At 32.7% G+C, this 24,070-nt stretch overlaps 1 protein-coding gene across 2 annotated transcripts in view; it reads left to right on the top strand.

Annotated features, from left to right (window-relative positions):
- LOC144968577 (transmembrane protein 181-like) overlaps nt 1-20,475 on the top strand; it is a 31,190-nt gene extending 10,715 nt beyond the window's left edge. For both annotated transcript variants that reach the window (XM_078907072.1, XM_078907073.1), the window contains 13 exons: nt 2,063-2,166; nt 2,705-2,772; nt 8,237-8,327; nt 9,677-9,816; nt 10,295-10,417; nt 12,648-12,728; nt 13,444-13,543; nt 14,077-14,204; nt 15,241-15,390; nt 16,288-16,390; nt 18,747-18,971; nt 19,471-19,537; nt 20,325-20,475. In XM_078907072.1, the coding sequence (XP_078763198.1) occupies nt 2,063-2,166; nt 2,705-2,772; nt 8,237-8,327; nt 9,677-9,816; nt 10,295-10,417; nt 12,648-12,728; nt 13,444-13,543; nt 14,077-14,204; nt 15,241-15,390; nt 16,288-16,390; nt 18,747-18,971; nt 19,471-19,537; nt 20,325-20,382 (1,438 nt within the window). In that variant the 3' untranslated portion in view covers nt 20,383-20,475. The remainder of the gene's footprint in view (nt 1-2,062; nt 2,167-2,704; nt 2,773-8,236; nt 8,328-9,676; nt 9,817-10,294; nt 10,418-12,647; nt 12,729-13,443; nt 13,544-14,076; nt 14,205-15,240; nt 15,391-16,287; nt 16,391-18,746; nt 18,972-19,470; nt 19,538-20,324) is intronic.
- The last annotated feature ends 3,595 nt before the right edge of the window (nt 20,476-24,070 follow it).

Below are 24,070 nucleotides of genomic sequence, written 5' to 3'. Positions count from 1 at the left end.
TTTTTACATATCAGGGGGAGATCCCCGAACCCCCCCCCCCTCCCTCCCCCCAAACGTAATGTAAAGGTTTGTTCCACAGCTGATTAATATATATGTACTAAAGTTCGACAAAAGATACGAATAAAAACAATATATAGTGAAGCTACTCTGAGGAACGTGTGGAAGGTATCCCAAATTTGACATGGGAAAAAGGAACTCTGTTGTCACACTTAGTCTTAGTCTCATATGATTGATGATGACTGCTTTGCCACTGTTACTGTTATGCACTTAGCTTTGCCTAAACCAGCAGGGCTCTTCGCCCTTAGTAAGATCAGGACATAGGCAAATGTAGGGAATCAAAATTTGTGTTTCAATTCAATACACTGGCACGATGGAGATAATAATAAATTACACTTGTTGAGTCTTTCCGTGTAACAAACATTTCAAAGCGCTTTACAGGTAATGAATTATGTTATGAACACAGGTAGTCAAATTAAAACATGGCAACAAGAACATACAAAAATTACCGATGAATTGTGAATAAGTGGGTTTTTGTAGCAGATTTAAAATTTGAGTTCTTGATTTCTCTTATGGGTTGAGGTAGGGTATTCCAAGTTTAGGGATATAATATTAAATTGAGTGATCATTTGGTACAGATGATAGAGTGGTATTGCATGACGAACAAAAGTTTCTGGTTTGAGGCTTAAGGTTTTTTAGTTCAGAAAGATAAAGAGGGGCAAAACTTTTAAGATATTTGAATACTAATTATAGCAATTTTGTAATCTTTTCCAGAGTAGACAGGAAGCCAGTGCATATTTTCCAAAAGTGGGATGATATTGTTGAATTTTTTTCTGTGATATATATGTTATGTGAGCTGCTAAATTTTGTACATGTTGCAAATTACTAATTAAATTCAATGGGGGTCCTGACAGAAGGGAATTGCAATAATCAGAAAACATTCATTTTTTTTCGACATTTTCAGTTAAAAATTTTCTGACAAGGACTATTCTTTTCATTTTAAAACTCAAAGATTTACAGACATTATTTACATGGAATGACATGGATCGATTTTCATCAAAGGTGAACACCGGATTCCTTCCCTGTCTAGACAAATATGCTTCACTTTTGTTTTTATAGTTAAAGTAATACTTTTAATTTCTAATTTCTTTGTTTAGTAGTGTTTTTGCCAGTGAAAATGCTTTTGGTCTTAGGCTCATTTAGTTGGAATTTATTCTCAATCATCCAGTTGTTAATGTCAATCATACATTTTTGAAAGCACCAAATTGTTTTATGAATATCAGATAAAGACAAAGATTTATAAATCTGAGAGTCATCTGAAAATTATGAGAAGCAATAATATAGGATAATGGCTCCGTGTATGGACTGCAGAGAAGGGTTCCAAGGCACGCCAGACGGAAGTACTTTTGGCTTTGAGATGTAGTCCCCGAATTTTAAGCATTGTTTTCCCTCCTTTTAGATTGGACTCGAACCAGTCTGGTACAGTTTCTGATATACCAAATCGTGTTTTCATCCTATGGAGTAGAATTTCATGGTCAATGGTGTTGAACGCTGAGTCAAGCAAGTTGAGAAAAATGAGTTGCTTTCGCTGATAAATTTTAAGACTTAAAAAAAAAAAGAGTGGCAAAGTTTCAACACGGGTGGGAATTGTTAGTGGTTCAGGATTATACTTTTATATTTATTGTCACTTGAGTTGAAAAGTTTGTCTGAAAAAAAAAAAAGTAGTGAAACCAAAGAACCCAGTTTTCTCACCACACTTCTGTGTGGGGTTACAATATCATTGTGATATTTTGAAAGATGTTTTTTTTTTTAATTGTAATTTTTCTTAAGTTTAAATTTCATATGGATTTGGGGATACATTTAGGTGAAGAACGTCTGGTGCAATAGTCTGATCAGGTCACATTGATCATCTTTTTGATAAACAGGTTGAGCATCACCACATCCTTGCCATGGAGCAAACTCTCTATTACTGTGAGCAGCATAGAGGAATTCCATAAAGAAAATGGGGGAAAAAAGCAGCCTGAAAACATTTTTGTATTCATGATATTTAAATTTCTCTCTGCAGAACGGTGCAAATGCGCCTGTATTCCCTCAACAAGCGACAGTTTGTTTTGGTGTTTATCACATTCTTGGTGTGCTTCCTCATCAGTCTTCTTGTTGGAGTCTCAGGTAAATAGCTCTGCTTTGATTTTTTTTCTCCTGTTGTTTTGTTTTTATTGCTTTTGTATAAACAATTGATTTACAATGTTGTATTTGAAGATTGAAGAAAATGGAAAAGTTGAAAAGGGATTTCTTTTTTAAAAAAATGAAAATAAATTTAATTTACTACATCATAGTATATTTGTGAAGAATTACATGATTTAGTTATTTAGAATCAGAAATTCTTTGGTTTCTGTTGAATGAAATATGTTTTTAAAATTGTTCATTTTTGTATGAATGAATGAATGAGTTGTGTTAGCCAGTCACAGAAGTTGGATAGGTGCTTTAGTACATTGTTGAAACGTAATCATTTTCATTACCACTGGATTCTTCTTCTTAATTAAGTATTACTGTTGAAATGAATACTAAAGGTTTAAAGAAAAACGAATCAATTGATCTTTAATCTTTCTGTCACAACTATAACTGGATTTTTCCAACACTGTTGCAGAAACTATATATGTGGTATTACAATCCTGTACTACCCTTATTTTTTTAAAACCTCATACAGGGCCAGACATTATTCAAAAGACTTCAGTAAATGGATCGTCTACTTTCAAAGAGCCACAAAATAAACAGGTCAGTATTAGTATTTTCAATGCTTGCCTTTAACAAAAATGTTAATGTGCAATGCGTCACACTGTTTTGTTTATTTTTCTCTCAGTAATCCACCAAATTTCTATATCATAATACGATACATGTTGCCTGATATGTCAAGAATCCTGTTTGTGCTAGCTTTTATAATGTCTATCAAAGCTTAACTCATTCACATCCGAGTCAATTGGGATGATATGTGTAAAGTTACTTACCAGGGGTACGTTGCCAGGGCCAGAATTCCAAGACTATTGTCACTCATATGGTCACTGACCCTACCTAAAGGTGTTTTTTTTCATTTTAAAACAAGCTGAGTCCAAGTTTTTGACCAAATCTTTATCTTGATGACTATCTCATATGATAACAACAGAAATGTTATCATGAAAATATCGGTATCGCTTGATTCCAAGTTGATATCTGTATCAATCAATTTCAAGGTGTTGCTGAATATGTGAATCTTTTATGCTATAAATTGATCGTCTTCGAATTGTAAACCAAAAGAGTTGAAAAAAGTGTGTGTTTGTAGATAATTTACTATTTTTTTAAAACAAATGCTGAATTTGAATATTACAGTTCCTAAAAACAATCCTCTACAGACAGAACGTGTCCTAAAAATTTGGTTGCTATCTATTCAATTGTTTTAGAGACTATTCAAACAATCTGATTTCAATTTTGCAATGTCTCCAATTTGATTGTTTTAGATGAGACACCACATCCTAAAATTTATGATATTAATCATTGTCCGTGAGTTTTAATATGTTTGGTCAATTTTTTCTAAAAATGTATATCTTTAACAATGCCTTCAAAGACATTAAGGTTGTGTTCCAATCAAGGTTTGAAAGTGGAATCTTGAATCTCTCTCTAGATACTACCAAAGGAAAAAGAGGCACTAATCCATTCTTGATCTGCTTGGAGATCAATCTTAAATCTGATAATTGAAATTAGTTATTATATAGTAATTTTGGTGTTGTTTGCTGCATCCTTTTCTTCCTCTTTACCTTTCTATTTGTTACATTTTTACACATCAAACACATTATATAGGATGCATCTTTCTGCTATTGATTGTCAGAATTCTTGTCCAAATATTACAAAACAAAAAACAAAAAAAAAACAAAAAAATGAGCTTTAATATAGCGCAATATCCACTAAACATGCTCAAAGTGCATTACAAGGGATCCCTAGCCAACAGCAACATTTTGCATTTGGACGAGACATGACGCCTGTTAGGCGATATTACAACTGGTTTTCGGACAGAGACAATACTGTTAATGGCTAGGTACTCATTTTACATCTGAGTACAGTGAGAGATTGTGAGTAAAGAATCTTTTTCAAAGACTCAACTATGCACCACGACCTTCCGATCTGAAGTGTCATACCACTAGACCACATTGCTGCACAAATTCAGGTATTTCATGCGTTCTGTTCATTTTTTTTTGATTATATAATTTTTGGTATGTTAAAGAGAATGAATGTGACTTAACCATTTTTTATAGGCTTTGAAACCGCCTTTCAAAGAAAAATGCTATGATGATGTTATTCATCGCGCCTTTCATTTTCACATTCCTCTCAACTCGTGGGTCGATGGTAGAAGTTTTTTTTTCTTAAGAAATCTTAGATGCAATGAGCTTGTGATAAAAGGAATTTATTATTAATTTTCTTTTTCATATTGAAACTCATAGTTCATCAGATTCTTTAAAGTGGAATATATTTTTAGGAATATTGAAGAAAGTAAGCGCAAGTTAGAAGCTTGTGATTGCAGGATATCGTGACAAGGATCCTTTTTTCTTTCTTTCATGTATCTGAAATCAGTGCAGCTTTATAGTTTTGTGGTGTGACACTCGTCCTAGATGGTAGGTTCCTAGTTTGAGTCCTGGTCTGGGCGGTGCAAATTTGATTCTTTCATGATAAAGACTCTTTACTCACATTCCTTCATAGCACTTATGTGTAAAATCAGTGCCTGGCAAGTAACAAGTTGTCTCTGTCGAAAAATTAAAAAATTGTAAAAGAATTTTACAGGCTTTAAATCTCCTGTTACATGTTAAATATTGCTGTTATCTAGGGGATCCCTTGTAATGTGGTCCCCACAGTGTTTACGAGGATTTTGCTTGGTATAAAAGCTGAACTTTAATTTTTTTAAAACATTCTTCTTTTGAAGTTGTGTTTATTTGAGAAAAAACACTGACATCATTGTAAATATTGCAAAATCTAGAGATTTTCAAGGCTACAAATAAGACATTTGAAAATTATATTTGCAATTCACATGTTCAAGCAAGCTGTTCTCTAGACCAGGTGGCAATAGTTTTATCAATAAAATCAATGACCTGCAGTATATTTATCTAAACATTTGCATATAGTCTGAAGTTTAAATCTGTGTTCGACGACTTGATATTGATTACATGAAGAAATTGAAACACACCAAAGACAAATCTTTAGCTCTAATGTATGGAAGATATTCAACACATATATAATTTTCTTTTTTCTTCTTTTTAATTAAACACATTCCATAAACTTTTCTTGATAACAGCATTAGATTTACACTCTGATTAAATCAGTTGTTAGATTACACTATTCTTTTCAACATTAATTCCTCAAGTGGTAAATATATTGATTCAGGATCACAGCATAACTATAAGCCATGGATAGGACATATGATTAGCCTATATGTAACATAATATGTAAATAAACTGTTCACAAAAGGACAGAAACTCTTTTGAGACAGAATGTTGAAAGAGCAAGCAATGTCTAACAACCTGAAGAAATGAAGAGTAAAATAAGTTGTAGGTATTATGGTTCGAATTTATTTGTGTTTTAATGTAAGTAAATCTTAAACAATTACTCAAATCACAATGATCTTTTTTTCCAGTCAAAAAATAAAGGACATAAATTAATCCCTGATAATTTGATGATCTCAAATGACAATTAATTGTTTATGAGAAAGAAGACTGACAAGTTCTTTGAGATTCTAGGAAAGTTTTAATATCTCAAGATTACATACTGTCATGATTTTTAAAGCTTTAAATTTGTTTTGCTGTTTGTATGGGATGGAAGCTTTTTCAGGTAAATGAATTTAATAACAAGCGCATGCTAGACATCACAATGTATCACAGGGATTTTGGCCAAGATTGTTCATTCCAAGATACAGTCCATTAAATCACAAAGAGATGCTCACTCAAAGTGAAAGTTCAGCCGCTATAACCTGTGGACTGTATAAAGTAATAAATAAAAATTAATTTGACAGCTTGGACAAACACTTAACATGCAACATTTCGGGCGCAAAATCACACAACCCAAAAAAAAAGCATAACAAAAGCAGAAAATGGTAATATATAATGTTAAATCCTGATGGTCAGTAGAAAAGAACTTTCTTTTGTCTATCTGTTTTAAGGTGAAGTATTGCTGTTTTCTCTTTTATGCTTTTGGCTGAAGAAGCGTTTTGAAGCAGACATAATCCCTGTTAGGCATTAAAAAAAAAAAATGTAATTTTTTTAAAGAATTCAAATTAATTTTTGTTCATTACCTGCTCACTCAGCGCATGTTCATCAAGAACTACTAAAAGATATGGATTTAGAAAATATAGTGTACGACATTTGAGCTCAGTAATTCTGACTTTATACCTTATTGAACAATTAAAATCTCTGTGTGGCGACAGAATACATGTATTTGAAGATAAAAGTTCAACTGTAGTATGATAAATAAGTGGAAAGTTTTAAATAAATAAACAAAAATTAGTTAAATAGATAAATATATAAAGTTGAATAAATAAATCGATTAAATGAAATAAATGAATAGATAGATAAAAAGATTAAAATTAAGTAAGTAATTAAATGTATGAAAAATAGGTAAATATGTAAAATATATATAATAGATAAATAAAAATAATAGATAAATGAACACATTTAAAATTTATAATATATGTGTCAACGACGAAAGAATAGATAAATAAATAAGTGATGAATGATATGATTTGATAATTTTCTCTTATTTTAAAATGTTATCTAATTTGTCTTGTCCTCATTGTGAACTGAACCCATTTAATTTATAAGGATACCAGGTCAGACCCCGCCACCGTCTTAGAAATAAAATCGTGAACAGCTGTTGGTGTTAACAGATGATGTTTTTCTTTTTTTAATTTTAGATGAAAGGAGTGGTAGTGAGTAATGATTATTGATTTCCTAGTTGAGTAGGTTTACGATAATATGGTAATCTGACATATGAAGCATAGGTTTCTTATGTATCATGTATCTTATTATGTTACATGATATATAGCTACTATTGAAATTTGTTGTTAAATCCAGATATCATCTGTTGTTATTTACTAGTGCATTAAATACATGAGGAAGACTGAATTAAATATATGAAGTACCTGAGTTACAGATTTATAAAAGGGTAGACGACTACTTGAGTATATCAAACTTGAAATTTCTTAATTCTGTTTTGTTGTTGTTGTTTTGTTGTTGTTGTTATTGTTTCATAGACGAATAGTATCATGCTTTTGTAAACTGCACTGAAAATAAAATCAGTTCGTGTGATTATAAGTCTAGATTCTTTCTAGACATTCGCATCTCTTCTTACAGGGTGAAAATCATGTTCTCTTTCCTTTTTACAGTCTGGTCAAGGGTACTTTTTTTTCTGTGGCAGTTACATAACAGTTCACCTCAGTTTGCGTTTTTATCAGCTGTTGGTATTCAAAATGAACAAGAAATGCAAGAAAACTTTACAATAAGAATGATAATTATCATGGGAGTAAGGAGAAGAAGAAGTGATAGGAGGTTGGATGAGCGAGATGAATTGGTGGAGAGGGAATGTGCAATTAATCAGAATAGAATGAAATAGAGAGATTTAGGATATATACTTTTATAACATGTGTTTTTATGGTTTCACCATGCTCAATGCACTTTATTTATTCCCTCAGCAGGAAATAATGATGATGATCAATATAACTTTACAAGAAGCAATAATACAGTGGAATAAATGAAAAACATGTACATGTAAGCACATGAGCAGAAGTGGACACAACGACTTTACCATATCATTAAAGCCATTTAAACTTATGAAGAACCCATATTGTTCTTTGCATAAATATAAGCTGACATTCTAGAAATATTCATCCCCTCAAACATCCGTTTTTCTTTAAAAAAATAAGATTTTGACATTTTAAAAAATTATATCTTTGATGTTATTCTTAAAGTCAAATTGTCAAGCTACCAAAACTAATGCTGATGAGAAGTGAGGCAAAGGAAGCCAACTAATCTAAAAATGACATGGTTGAGGTTATTGGAGTGGTATAATACAAGGATTATTGAAGTCTTTTTGGAATTTCACACTCCCACAGTCACGCCATGGTTAGGAACAAGATTGAAATTCCAAACTCAAGAGTTCAAGAATTCTATAATCTATTTGTTTGCTTCACTTTAAGTAATATTGTCCTTCCCCCCAATCTATATTCCAGACAGGACCATACATCTTGCGCTCTCCTCCCCTGTCCACATTTAATCAACAGTTATGGTTGACAGCACACATAAATCTGCTACACAGTAAAGGTTTGTGAGGTTTTCACTCATCTGGTCATAAATAATACACGACTTTACATTTTTTACTTACTAACTTACTTACTAATAAACTCACTTATATACTTACATAACTGAACTAGCGACTAGCTGAGCTCTGGCTCTTTGGTCTTGCGGTATGATGTAAAAGTTGTATGTCTTTTGTAGTTGTTGCAGGCGACGACTGTATAGAGTGTGACTGATACTTAGATTTGGTCTTCAAGAGAAGGTGTAAATTTTAAACACAATGAGAATCTATTTCTTAATGTTATGAGAAGGGCAGGCACCTAAGATCGTGGCTGATAATAATAATAATAATAATAATAATAATAATAATAATAATAAGGCACTTTATTCATCCAAAAAGGAAATTTTTGATAAGATGTTGTTACGTACCTGATTTATTTTTCCTCCACCTACTAAATGGTAGTTAATGTCTAACAAAAAGTATTACTGAAAAAAAGTGATGTATGCAAAAGATTGCAAGTACTTACTGGTTGTGATTAATTGTTTGGTACATCTCATGAATATGATATAATCTCTTCATGGTCCAATTGATTATATTGTTTGATCTCTTTATCTACATCACTCTAACAAAATAAGTAATTGAATATATAAATAGGAATATTTTTATCTAAATAAAGATCACAATTTATACTGTTTAAGAGTGTTTATGTATGATTTCTTATTATGCTATTATTTTGTATGATGCCGGAGAACAAATAAGAAACATAATTAGCCTTTATTTGCCTTTTTTGAGAAAGACAATTCTGTAAATATCAATACGTCAAGCTCTAAAAGCTTTAGAAAACTTTTTGGACCAAGGAGACTTAAAGATAAGATGATAAAAGCAACAATATACAACATTAATCCCTATGAGGAAAATTATCGTTGAGTGCCAAGCACTATTCAGTGTTAACATAAATACAGTGTGCCTGTAAGCTAGGATGAAGCAATGACTCATTCAAGGCTCCACAGCACTTGAACCCAGTACCCCTTGGTCAAGACGAAATTACCATCTGCTGAGCCATGCTCATGCTTCCTCCTATTGAATCGCTAATGTTTATAAAATAAAAATAAATAAAATTCCCCTTTATTCATCCCTTATGGGAAATTTTTCTCCAGGGTCTATTCCAAGGAAAGACTGGAATAACCCAGGCATCAGCCGCAATGCAGCGCCGCAAATTGAGCTAGGGCGAGGTGACTTGCTCAAGGCCACACAACGCAGTAGCGGGTGATCAAACTAAGTTCCTTCCGGGCATGTAGCAAATACTGTACCGCTGAACCACGCTGCCCCTAAATTATAACTTGTATAAACTCTTTATTATTTTATTTTGGTGCAGGATCGTGGATTGAGCACAACTTTGAGTTGGGTATCTTGATACGAGGAGCCAATGGTGATGAACAAAGTGTGCAGGAATCTTACAACCCATCCCTCAATCCAGCAGTTCACAACAGGACCAGGAAGCTTCAGTGCCGAAAAGTGATTATTATTACACCTTAAAGTGATTATTATTAGTTAGAATGGAGTCTAAATGTAGACCACAAGGTTATTTACAGATTATTTTTTTATTTCATTGAATTGGCTATGATACCTCATGCATTGCTGCATATCAGAAATGTAGTTCTTCAGCCCAATTTCTATTGCATTAAATGGACGGCAACAACGGCTTGTTGGGATAGGGTGATAGTCTGTCACAAAGTACTTTCTGCCAGATTTAATAGACTCACTGCTGATTGGACAGGAGGAAGGGTTGGGGGTATAAATATAAGAACCTTGAGTCCATTTGGGATCAGTCCAAGTCTCATTGAATATGAAGTGAGTGTCCCTCCAACTAAGCTAATGGTACCCCCTGTGGGTACAAAATCTGTAATTGAAGTTTTTGTCCAGTAACCCAACATCGGAAAAAGATTGATTCATTTTTTAATTTATTTTTTTTGTTTTTGTTTTTTATTTTCAGACATCTTGTGACGAGATGGTGATTCTTCATCTTGGATTCCTGGACTACAATTATTACATCATCACCGTCTATTTCTATGGCCTTGACCAGGACAGGTTGCCAGTGCAGGATGTACAGTTTTCTGTAAGGAACTTTCGGATGGAGGAGGGGAGGATTTGGTTTGGAGTTGGAGGTTGGGGATGGGGTAACTGTTGAAGCTGAAGAAAAAAAAAATGGAAATAGAAATAATGCAGTGTATTTCCCTAGTTTCTCCATGCTTTGTGCACTTTACAATGCTTCATTTATACCCCTAGCAGGCCATATAGTAAATTTAAAAAAAATAAAAATTGAGCTTTATATTGCGTAATATCCACTAAATGTGCTCAAAGCGCTTTACAAGGGGTCCCTGGTCAACAGCAACATTTAACATGTAGGACGGGACATGGCGCCTGTTAGGTGATATTACCATTTTTCGGACAAAGACAACGCTGTTAACGGCCAGGTACTCATTTTACACCTGAGTAAGGTGAGATAATGTGAGTAAAGAGCCTTTTCCAAGGACTCAACTATGCGCCGAGCGCGAGGCTTGAACCCAGGACCTTCCGATCCGAAAGCGAGTGTCATACCACTAGACCACATAGCCGCACATAGTACCATATATCCATTTTGTACAGTACAAACACTCCTGCAATACCTTTGATTCCTAAGCTAGGTACTCATTCACATCTGAGTTGATTGTAGTAATGGTTGTATTCTAATGTACCTTGCCCATTGAATTGATGACAGAGATCTGCATATTTGTTACCAATCTGCTCAAGTAACATACTCAATATTGCTTGACTGTGGTACAAGTCAAGACATTGTACCACATAGCCACTGACACCATACGTTTTTGATTAAGGCGATCAATCAAATTATTTGTACGCTTCTTTGTTAGTTGAAGGCAATTGCCAGCGGTTTTGTTCCTTACTTGTGCCCTGTCAAGTAAATAACAATGTGAAATTGAATGTAAGCTGCAATTTAATATAGATAAACAGATAAAATGGACATTTCAGGTTTCTCCCTTTATCAACAAAACAGGATGAATGAAACACTACAGACGAATGAGATAATGTGGTAGTGGTGTTGCTAAGATGAATTCATCCACCACATTATCTCATTTGTCGGTAGTGTTTCTTTCATCCTGTTTTGTTGATAAAGGGGAAACCTGAAACCTCCATTTTATCTGTTTTTGTATATTAAATTGAAGCTTACATTCAATTTCACATTGTTATTTATTCCTGCCAAGTAAAGACTTTATAAAGACAAGTCACTTGTCAATACTATTTCTAAAGGCTGGATGATCTCTACTAACAAATCAGACAATGAAAATGATAAAAAAAAGCTATAAGCCATAGCACTGAGATCATTCGTGGGTCCTGTTCTATTGTTACTCAGTCACTGAACCAAGCAGTAGATGCTTTTCCTCATGATATAGAAGAAATCCATTATTCTATAATATGTATTATTTTTCTTTATTGTTATAAACATTTTTATAACCAATATTAATCGTATTTGTTCTTATTTAAGGCTTACTGTGTCAATCGTAGGTTGCAAATGCATAACATATTGTAACAAACATGCATGTCCGCTTTAAAAAGACAAAGTCTTTTTTTTTTTAATTTTGTTTTGGCCAGATTTTTTTATGTCAAACATCTGTGGATGAAGTAAATCCCCAACTTGTCAAACTTCAGATCATTTGATATGAGGAATTTCCCTTATATATGATAATGAAAAAAAATGTTTTGAAAGTTGTTTGTTTAGAAGGAAAAAAAATCCCTCAAAACTGAGCATTTATATAGCGCAGTATCCACTAAAGAATCTCAAAGCGCTTTACAAAGAAAGGGTTCCTGGCCAAGATGACGCTGTTTGTAGCCAGATACTCATTTTACACCTGAGTACATGAGAGAATGTGAGTAAAGAACCTGTTCCAAGGACTCAACTATGTTCCGCTCAGAGTGGGACTCGAACCCAGAATCTTCCAATACAAAGCAGAGTGTCCAACCACAAGACCACATATCCCCACAAGAAATTGAATTGTGTGAAAATTATAGAATAAGAATTTTTAAAGATTGATAATGAAGAAATTTATACCATATATTCTCAAATTTTGTCTAGAAATATATATATATTTTGGAGTTAGTTTGAAACGATCATTTCTACTGTACATTTTGAAATGCTATTTTCTGCTGTACATTTTGAAGTGATATTTTCTGCAGTACATTTGTTTGAAATGGTATTTTCTGATGTAATTTTTAAAATGATATTTTCTGCAGTACAATTGTTTGAAATGATATTGATTTTATCCTTTTTTTTTTTTTTTTCATTTCCCCAGTTCAAAAGTTACAACCCATCTTTCACAAAGATTGAATTGTGGGTCAGATTTGTCTTCCTCTTCTTTACATTTGTGGTAGCCGTAAGTTGACATTTCCTGTCCTTGATTATTGTGTCACACCATTAATGGTTTCATTCATTGCAGATTTTGTTTATTATGATCTCATTGATTGAAAGCCTCAGCGCATTTTAAGGTTTCCGTATTGTATACAAAAAAACCCCAAAAAAAACAGCAACAACAAAAATGGCATTTTTATAGTGAAATATCCACTAAATGTGCTCAAACCTTTTTACAGGCAGGGGTTCCTAGACAACAGCAATGCTTAACTTATAGGGTAAGACATAACGCTCGTTTGGCAATATTACAATTTTTCTGACAGTGACAACTTTGTTAAGGGCCAGGTACTCATTTAAATTTTACATAGGGCCTTTCCCAAGGACTCAAATATTAAGAATTTCTGGTCCGAAGAAGAGATTTGGAGAGCATATACAGTGTATTGTTGAATAATTTTAATTTGTCAACTTGTGTAGGTGTAACCAAAGAAAAATCAAAGAACTGTTCATAATCAATATTACCTAGACAATGGATGATTATGTATAAATGCATTAGATCACCTCTTTTTCATCTGTTCTTAGGGTATGATAGTTTTATTTTTTTCAATCTTTCTTTATGTGACAAGTTGTTAAAATTTGGTAAAAAATAAGTTCCACGTCTTGGAACCGTTCCAAAAACTATATATATATATATATATATAATATGTGTATATATATATATATATATCCACTTTTTATTTCAGTGTTGGTTTGCCCATACATTAAGGAAATTTTCCTTACGTGACTGGTCTATAGAACAGAAATGGCTGTCATTGTTACTCCCTTTGTTATTGTTATATAATGGTGAGTTGTATTGATATCAATTAACAAATGGAATATGTGACCCACCACTTCAAAATGGTGTCATGATCAGAATATGAACTTTTGGGATTATGCATTTTTGAAACTTCTTATTCCACTCAAAAATCAAGAACTTAAATTTAATCCAAGGTTCACATTTTTTAATATAAAGTCAAACATCATCATCTGTATTACTTTGACATAATGTCGTTTTGAGACAGTGGGTCACATGTATGAATTTTAAACCATTGTTATTTTGTTAGGTACCTAATAGATGGATTGAAATTGACGTCACTCGGCTCTTCATTATTGTTTTTAGCCAGCCACTTTCATGGTTATTTTTAATTAAATTCTATCAATAAGACTATAAATTATAAACGTTTATGGTTACACATAGTTTTGTGAGTTGGTACATTATATCCGACTGTTGGATGTTTTGAGTATTTTTATTTTACCTAAATGCATAGCATCAAAAGTAAAAGAAAGGACTTTAAGATGGGATATTTCTTACTCAAGTTTTGTCTCTTTCTCTCCAGATCCGTTGTTCCCATTGGGTTTCTTGGTCCATTCCTGGATACCTGGTATGACAGACGCCTTCTTTCAGGCCTCATTCCTGTGTACCCTGCTTTTGTTCTGGTTGTGTATCTACCACAGTGTCAGACAGGTATGTCTTATGGAGTGAAGATAGTGATAATAATAAAGTACTCTTTTCTAGCGCTAATTGCTGTTTTGATATCACTTGACTAACCATAAACATACTCACTCTGCTTATACCCAAACCCCATAGGAATGGCATTAATTTTTAATTTATTCAAGGCAATCAGTAATTTTATTTTATTATTATTTTTTTTTTTTATTTTGATTTAGGGATTCAAAAAAAATTGCAGATAAAGATGATTAATTCGAGAGGCATTGTAACATTTGTACATCAAATGAGCTTTAAAGGTAATAGAATAGTGAACACATAGCTATTTGAAGTTGTAGACTGTAAATAGTCATGTATAAAAATGAATAGAACAGCTTAAAACATGAACAAAATTTCAGCCACAGAACGTTTCGGACTCAAAACCTTCTTTAGCCAAAAACAAAAATAGTGAAAGCGTTTTTATTTTCTATACATTGTATTACTGGGATCTAGAAAGCACCTATACCAAGCATGGTATTATTATGTCATTTCATGGATTTATTTTGTCATGTAACCAATGATGTCACCTTACAAACTCTTTCAACCAACAAATATGCCAAGTCATACCGCCTGCTGCACACTGGATTACTTAACTCATACTACTTAAATAGAGATTTCTCTTGTTTCATTATTAGGTAATCAAGCAATTTGGAAATGAAATTTATTTCTAGTAAATGAAAAGCAATTAACCTAACGAGACAAAATTTAATGACATTTAATTAAGACATAATAAGGAATGGAATTAGCTTTGTTAACCATCAAACGGTACACTGATACATTTTTTGAGTATAATATTGATGTTAGCATTTTATGATGCTGTGTATCAGTTTTTAATTTGACTTGACTCAATTTTTCTTTCTTTGAACTTCATCGAAAGGCAAAGTTTATTTATTGTGATTTTAAGGAAATTTGAAAATGTTTTTTTCCCATATAATGCAATAATCTTAAAGTACATATGTTGAATTGAAAGCTATCAATTTTCAAAATTCTCTCTTATCTTTTTCCTCAAAATCAGACTGACCGTCGATTTTGCAAATTTTACGTGCCCAAACTGGTCATCGTTGGGCTGTTGTGGTTGTGTGCTGTCACACTGGCCACTTGGCAAGAGTACAATGAAATCCAGGACCCCACATTCTACTACAGACTGGATACGACTAATTTTGAGGTGAGAAAATTCGACAATTGAAAGGAAGTATTTGTTGAAATAAACACTGCTGACATGAATAAAATAACAGCAATTCCCCATTTCTCTCATAACCAATGTAGTTTTTACAGATGGATATTTCTCTTTTCCTCATTTGTTTGTTTTTTTTTCTGTGAAAAAGATTGTTTTATTTAAACGCACATTTTGTTATGAAGCAAATTTATATTTCTAGTTCTATGTGCATATTTTCAATTGCTGGAAAGCTGCCCAGAAAATTTATTATTTGCATTCTTCATCAATGTGTCTTTTCTATCAAGTTTTCATTTTCTTTTACTTCCCAAATTCCTTGAGCTCACTATTGAGCATGGGCCATCAACAACTATTCTCCATCCAACTCTCTCCTAGGCCATCCTCGCAAATTTCTTCTCTAGTTAAATAACTCCAGCAGTTAATTGGCCATCATGCTTCTCTTCTTACTGTGTTGATTTCACTTCCAAACTTGTCTGTTCATATTGTGCTATGCCTTACAGAGTATATGACCTATCCATCTCCATTCCCATCTCTTGATCAAAGAAAAGATTCCAGATTCATCCATTTCCTTTGATTGTCAATACTGATTTTGTCCTTGAATAAAGTTTTATAAGTATATCTCGGGACAGATCCTCTGCTGTAAATCTTTGTCATCCTCTATTTTTCTGAGCCATAGAAAAATATAGCTGTCATGTTGGCGTTGAGGATGCACAGTCATGGCAGTTCTGATCTCTCTATATCTAGAGTCAATTTTATTTTTTTCCTACTCAAGACTCCCCGTTGCATTCTTGGTTTTAAACAAAATTATGTTAATATTCATAGATCTTATTAAATCGGTGAAAATTAACTGGTTTTATTATGTTGTTTATATCATTGTTGGATTTTCAGGGTTTCAAGATTGTGTTTTTCATTGTGGGAGGTTTGTACATATTGTACCTTCTCTACCTACTGGTCCGAGCATATGCAGAGCTGCGAACTATGCCTTACTTTGGTAAGTCTATGATTTCCAGCATATGTCATGAGTCTACGTCACATTAAAATTTTTATTTTCATTTAAGCATGAATTGAATGAGAAGTAATGAACAAGAATGAATAAAACAGCTTCAAAAAAGAACAAACTACCAAGCAGGGAATGCTTTGGGCTCAAAACCTTTTTTCATCAATAAAAAAAAATATTAATGCATCATAAAATCCAGACCATTTTTAAAGTGATGTATTAACGTTTTTACTTCTTTTTTTTTTATTGACTGAAGAAGGGTTTTGAACCTGAAACATTTGTGTTTGATATTTATTTCTTTTTCAAAGCTGTTATTTTCAATTTTGTTCATAACCTTTTACAGTTCACAGCTTCTAGCAGCTTAACTCTTTAGGATTCAACCCAACAAAAACTGACAACGGCCAAATATTCATGGGGGGGGGGTAGTTAAGACTGGCCTCAGTAAGTAAAATCCAATCGTTGTGAAGGAAATGACAGGCTTGTCACTGTCGCAGGATGTTTTCAGCTTTGATTTTTATAAATTTGCCGACAGAAAATAAAATATGTTGTAGAAATTGCGATTTGGATCCTATTTTATTTGCGGGTGAAAATCATTGACATTGCACTTTGTTTGGTAAAAATCGGGGGAAAAATACGACTTTGGTGATGAAAAATGACTTTGATGACAATTATTGTAAACTTTAGAAAATATTATGAATTATTTATAACTCCCATATTTGTGGGTCGATTTTGTCATTCGTGGTATCAATTTTATTGTAATAAAGAGATAGGAACTTCAAAGTCATTTTTTCTGATGTGAAATTATTACTTTGTAATTTTAGCACTAAGAAAAATAGTTGGTAAATAAATATATTACACCTCTTTGATCTACCGCCACTGTCCATTCGTGTAGAATTGTGAATCAAGCATCTCAAAATCTTCGACCAATCACAGGCTATCTACCTGGCTGGCTGAAGCAAAGACGCTTCTCGTCGTCGATGTATTACACTATTGTTATGCGAGGAATATAAAACCTTTTTGAGTAGGCCTAAAAGCTAAAATCAAAAAGTAAAGAATTTAATTCTGAGGAATTTGAAAGTCACATTGCTGAATTCAGCTTGAAAAAAGAAGAACATTGGTCCTTATTTCAGAAAAATCGGTTGAAAACCTACTGTTTTACGAATAAATTTGATTTTAAAAATAGCTTTTGTTTATTTTAGCTTTTTTATTTATCGACCGATTTTCTTGATTTTTATATCATTCTTTATATCTCAATGAGACGAGATCAGTGATATACTTTGTTTCAAATATAACTAGAACATAATTTGGATTTTTCACCTGATTGTGATGCAACTATCCGATGATCAGTCTTCCAGTGTTTCAGCTATGACTCAATGCATTGTTGACAGCTGTTGATACGTGAGCTGTCAGAACGACCAATCGTTGAAGGGTCAAGATTCTCAATAGCCAATCGTTCTTCGATCAAAAAAACTTAAGAACTCAGGAGAACAAAAGTTTGAAATTTGGTGATGGATGGACCTATGAAATCGCTTCTGAGTTTAGCCATGAGTGACCGTAGAAAACGAAAATGCGACTGCAGACATCAAAGGGTAGGCTTATATCATCAAAGGATGTCTACATGATTGACATGGCCATATAGGGAACTCATTATCTACTCCCCCAAAAATAATCTGAACATAAGAGGGTTCATAGCACTTCAACTTTTTTTTTTTTTTTTTTGTATGCAGGCCTTATCATGGTGCCAATACGATTAGTAGATTTTGAAAAATGATGTGTTCACGTCATGATATACATTGGAGAATGTCTATGGTTGCAGACATTTACAAATGGTCAAGTCCCATCCCATATCCATCCAGCTTTTATCGTGTGATTAGGTTTAAGTTTGATAAGTTGGGAAATACTTTGGGTGTGAAAATCAAGCATCTGGTTTAAAATGTCACAAGCAATCGGTAGTTCTATCTCAATCTAAAGAAAAGGAAAAAACTCTTAAGTAGTCCTTCAGATCCATTAGGCATATGGCGCTGGAGTTTATTCTGGATTCTATAGCTTGAAACGGACAATAGTTATTATTTACTTTTCTTTGGTTGGGACTCTAGTCTATTGCAAAGTACTTTCTACCAGATTGAACAAACCTAGCTACCCAATCACTGCTGGGTGGGTAGGGGGATCAGAAATATATCTCGACTTTACCCAGGAATTTCGAAGTGAAGCAAGTGTTCTACCAACTGAGCTATCAGGCATTGGGACTACCAAGCAAATTCTAAAGGACGTTGTAAACAGATTATTGCCTTTACTGCCAAATCAATTATAGAGTTAATTTTCTCCAATAACTGTTTCTTTTCACACACAGACTTGCGGCTCAAGTTCATGACAGTGTTAATGGTGATTGTTGTATCAGTGAGTATAACTATCACTGTGATGCGATTCGGTGACACACAGCTCGAGGACAACTTTGTGGCAGAGATTTCCACACACTACCAGAACTCCACACAGTTTGTGGCTTTCTATGGTCTTCTCAATTTCTACATGTACATAATGGCCTTTGTCTACTCACCATCACCTAATGCTATGTTTGGTAGGTCAAACAAGATTTATATTGGTTTTTTTTTTTGGGGGGGGGGGGGGGGGGGGGGGGTTTATGTATAAGAATTGTAGTATTGGAATTAATTCAATATTGTTGATATATAATTATGAAAAATATTATTATTCCTATTGTTGTTGTGGCTACTACTACTATTATTATTATTATTATTATTATTATTATTATTATTATTATTATTATTATTATTATTATTATTATTATTATTATTATTATTATTATATTGTAATTATTATTACTATTATCATTCGAATTGTGTGCTACATGAGGCAATTTACATGGTTTGTTACATTTTTCAGTTTCATGGATGCTTATTTTTGACAAAGTTTGGGTGAAAAGAATCTTTTTTAAATTCCCCTTATTTTGTTTTTTAGAAAATAAAGACTGAACTTTTATATTTCAAGATTGACTAATCCTTGTGCATTTTAAAAAATCATTGACAATCAATTTTCTGGTTATTTCCCTTGCATTACAGAAACTCATTTCAAAGACAACCCTGCCCTCTCCATGCTTAATGACTCTGATGAAGAAGTACAATATTCGTAAGTAAAATCTGAATTAAGTTGAGAAAGAAATATTCATTTAAACTTATCTTTAAAGTTTGAAATCCAGTCCAGATGGACCATTTGAGATAGGAATAGGTAAGAATAAGACAGCTATATTGTGCATTTCAACTTGGAAGAAAACCTTCCATGCAGATTTAATGATATAATGGTTTGATGGACATGGGTGAATAGTTTTACCCAATTCAATATATCCTTAAAGAAATAATGCATAAAACATTTGAGGATCGATCTTAGCCTAACATTGAAACCACATAATCCTGGAGTTTAGCAGTTTGCGATTGAGGTCATCAATTTGTTTTGTGCAGCTATGTGGTCTTGTGGTATGACACTTGCCATCAGACCGGAAGGTCCAGGGTTCAACTCCAACTCTGAGCGGTGCATAGTTGAGTTCTTTGAAAAGGCTCTTTACTCATATTCTCTCGTATTCAGGTTTAATTTGAGTGCCTGGCCTTTAACAGTTTTGTCCTTGTCAGAATAAAATTGTAATATCACTTAACAGGCATCATGTTTCGTACTACATGTTAAGTGTACTGTTGGCTAGGAACCCCTTGTAAAGCACTTTGATAACACATATTGCCCTATATATATATGCTTGTGTTAAATTTTTAAGTTTGTACTATGCCTTTCAGGACAGTTTTTTCTTTTACCAGTTATAATACATTACATACAGAATTAATGTTGTCATGCTTTAGAGCTTGGTAATTATATTGTGGCATATCATCATGATTGTAAACGGTATCCTCGTTTAATTTTTTAAAAACAGATCAGACACAGAGGAAACTTCCTTGACCAGGACTCGTAATGGCGACAGTGATGATTAAACAGATGACCTTTTTTTAGATGGTGACATTAGCAGTGTTTGGTTGTGTGATATACAAGTAGAGCAATAATTCTAAAATGTGATAAAAAAAAAATACCAGGCTGTAGAATCTATTTGTTTTTGTTTGTTTATTTTGTATTTTTATTTTTCTGTTTGTATTTTGTTTTTTTTTCTTTTTTACTTCGTGGATTTTAATTTCTAAACTTTTAATAACTTCTTTATTAGAGACCTAATGTGGTTCAGATATACTAATACGTGATGGATTTTGTAAATTGTGGTCTTTTACATTAAAATGAAAATGAAATTGTTTTTCAGCTTACAGACAGGTCCAATTCAGATTGCTACAATGTAATGTAAATTTTGAAGTTTGTTATTCATATTTAATCTCAAATAATGTTTATTTCTTAATTTGTTTTCACATTGATTATAACTAAACTTTTTAAAAATATATTTCTTAACATTGTATGTAGTTAATTATATATATATATATATATATATATTATATATATATATATATATATATATTACATATTACTTTGTAAATCGAGGGTACCCCCTTTAACCATGTAAGCGTGAGAAAAGTGATTTTGAGAAATGTTTATAAAAACACTGCAGCTTCTGCAATAACACTTAACACATTGTTTAGGTTACATGGCTATTCTCCCCAAATAACAGGCTCGTGGTTAGTCTCTGTTGGTCACAAAGATAGGTGAGGGATTGGGGTTTTAGTATAAGCTAAAAAAAACAATGCAATTTTACCGTACATGACACTTGTAGGGTTAGAGTTGGACATCCCTTGATACACTGTTCATATTCCCCTTTGAATTTGATTCTTTGTTTTTCAACACATTGGTATCAAAATGGATGGAATATAAAAAATTGAACAGTTTAACGTCTTTAAGAAAGGAAAGGAATTGTACATATTGTGTCATTATTGTTGACCAAATTTGATATTATTTATTTTTCAAAACTGTACGCATAAAATTTGATTATAAAAACCAATGTTATTCCATTACCACCCTTTGTTTTATCATTAATCTTAGCATCATTCATAAGTCAAAAAGAAAAAAGAAGGAAATGAAAAAAAAATTTCCAAGTGTTTTCTGTTGTTTCACTTACATGAGACACACCTTCACTTTTAAGATTGATCTATATTTGATTGCATTCCGATTACATTTTGTAATTTTATTACCTTACACGACCACATTTGGTATTTAATATATGGAACTTTAGTGTTCTTCTAGTCGTGAGATTGCATTTAGTATGATTATGATATTTATTTTTACATGTACCTTCTTTAAAATGCATTTAAATACTACCTATATGCTTTTGTTTTATTTTGTTATTTTTTTCTACATATATTTTTGTTTTTGTCGTTAAGAAAAATGTCATCAAGCTGTGCGTCATATAACAATTATATTGCTAAAATCAGGCTTGTAAATCTTCCGACAATTGTCGGATTTCCGACAGTAAGATTTTGCTCAATAAGTTCTGTTAAGTGCTGATGTTTTTAAAAGAAGAATTAAAATTCATAACGCCAAAAGACAGAACCAACAAAAAAGAAAATAATAGAGTTATATTTCGTGCCTCGAAAAAAAAAAAAAGTTTTTATTCCGTTTTGAGCGCCGACTTGGAAGAAAAAAGAAGAAACGTTTTATTTGTCGTGCCAAAGTCAAAACGAACTAGTCAGCTAGGCATATTATCATTCCATCTTGTCAGTTATCACCACCTGCACACGCCGCAGGGTTGACACCACCCACACGTATTCATTGTCTACTGCCTACTACTATTTGCTACCCACATGTACTGTCAGTTGCCGATTCCTCGTTGACAGTGTCTTGTCATCAAACACATGTTTAGTCAATAATCAACTAACACACACAGCATGTGTCAGACCCGGCCATTTCTCTCTATTTTGCTACAGACACACACACACATTGTTCTGGTTGACAATCTCTGTTCCTACGCTTTCTTTGTATCCGGTTAAAAGTCAACTGGAATGATGAATGCAAAATATATATTTTTCTTCGAAAGGTGATTGACTGCTCTCAGCAGAAGTTTTCTTTCCTCACGACTGTGATTGCTAAATTTTTCTCTTTTTCCTCCTTCACACACGACTGCACCTACTGCTCCTCCTCCTCCTCCTCCTCCTTCTTCTCTCTTCTTCTTCTCTTCTTCTTCTTCTTCTTCTTCTTCTTCTTCTTCTTCTTCTTCTTCTTCTTCTTTCTTCTTCTCTTCTTCTTCTTCTTCTTCTTCTTCTTCTTCTTCTTCTTCTTCTTCTTCTTCTTCTTCTTCTTCTTCTTCTTCTATAAGAATTAATCCAAATAAACGAAAACATCAGCTTAAAAATTTAACACAAACAGGAGCGAAGATATAGCAGCTTCTCGTGTCAAGCACTACTCATCCTTCATAAAAGTAGGAATTGCTCTCTTCCTTTCATTTTACAACTAACTCTGACCTGGGACCAGAAATGTGTGTACTCTCTCAAGTAATTGGGTATTTTTTATATTTTTTTTGGTACCATAAATAAGTACCTGCTTAATTTATTATAGTAGTAGTAGCGTATGGCTACACCTCCAAATGTATTTCGTCAACCCAGCTTCTAAAGTCCTCCTCCACCCTAAGGATAGTTTCGTAGCCACCTTCAAGTTTAGTGACTGGACAGTGGAGGACGATGTGATCGCTGGTCTCTGGGGCTGCCTGACATTTATTATAAATGAGTTGGGGGAAAAATGACATGCTTTGACTAGTCAATTTACATGTCATATCTGTGTTGTGTTTGTTAATCCATATTTTTGTCCTGTTGGTCTATTTTCACGTGTTCAAAAAGTTCCACCAATTTTTTCACCATCCATTTACAGGCCTGTAAAATTATTTACATAGATTATTATTATTATTATTATTATTATTATTATTATTATTATTATTATTATTATTATTATTATTATTATTATTATTATTTATTATATATATATTATTATTATTATTATTATTATTATATATTATTATTATTATTTTATTATTATTATTATTATTATTATTATTATTATTATGATAAGTGATATTATTAGGTTCCTTAGGTTTGAATAAATTGGTTCAATGTATCTCAAATTCTAAAGTTGTCTCCCATACATCTCACACACGTCTTGGATTTAGAAATTAGAATCTCTTATTGATCTGAACTGTCATGACATCTTGTCGACAACAATTTTGATTTTGAGTTTTTTCTTTTTCATTCCTCATTTTCTTAAGCTATTTCACCTGAACAGTTGCCTCCTTTTAAAAAGTTAGAATTTGAATTTGACTTTCTATCCTTAATTAAAAACGACCTTTTTTTTTTTCTTAATTTCCATTTATTCGTATCTAGATGATATGTGATATAATTTTGTTGAAATAGCTTAATTCCAATGTTAACTTTGACTTTCTACTTTTAAATCGAATGTTACCATTTAAAATCGATCATCGTGAGTAAATTAGTCAAGATCTTTTATCTTGATCTGACTGTATAGTGTTACGAAAAAGGGATATATGATAAATGGAGTACTGGTTTATTTGTACACCATGCCTAACATTTGCTTGCCAATCTTATTTGATATTTCCAGCGAATAAGACTTTTTAATCCCAAAGAACAAAACATCTTCGAACAACATTATAAGGAAAAAAATTGTTCTCTTTATTTTCACCATAAT

The sequence above is a fragment of the Berghia stephanieae genome, chromosome 3 (genome assembly GCF_034508935.2).
Source record: "Berghia stephanieae isolate SIO BIC M18660-M18661 chromosome 3, UCSD_Bste_1.3, whole genome shotgun sequence".
NCBI lineage: Eukaryota > Metazoa > Mollusca > Gastropoda > Nudibranchia > Aeolidiidae > Berghia > Berghia stephanieae.
This window is presented reverse-complemented; position numbering and strand designations above follow the sequence as displayed.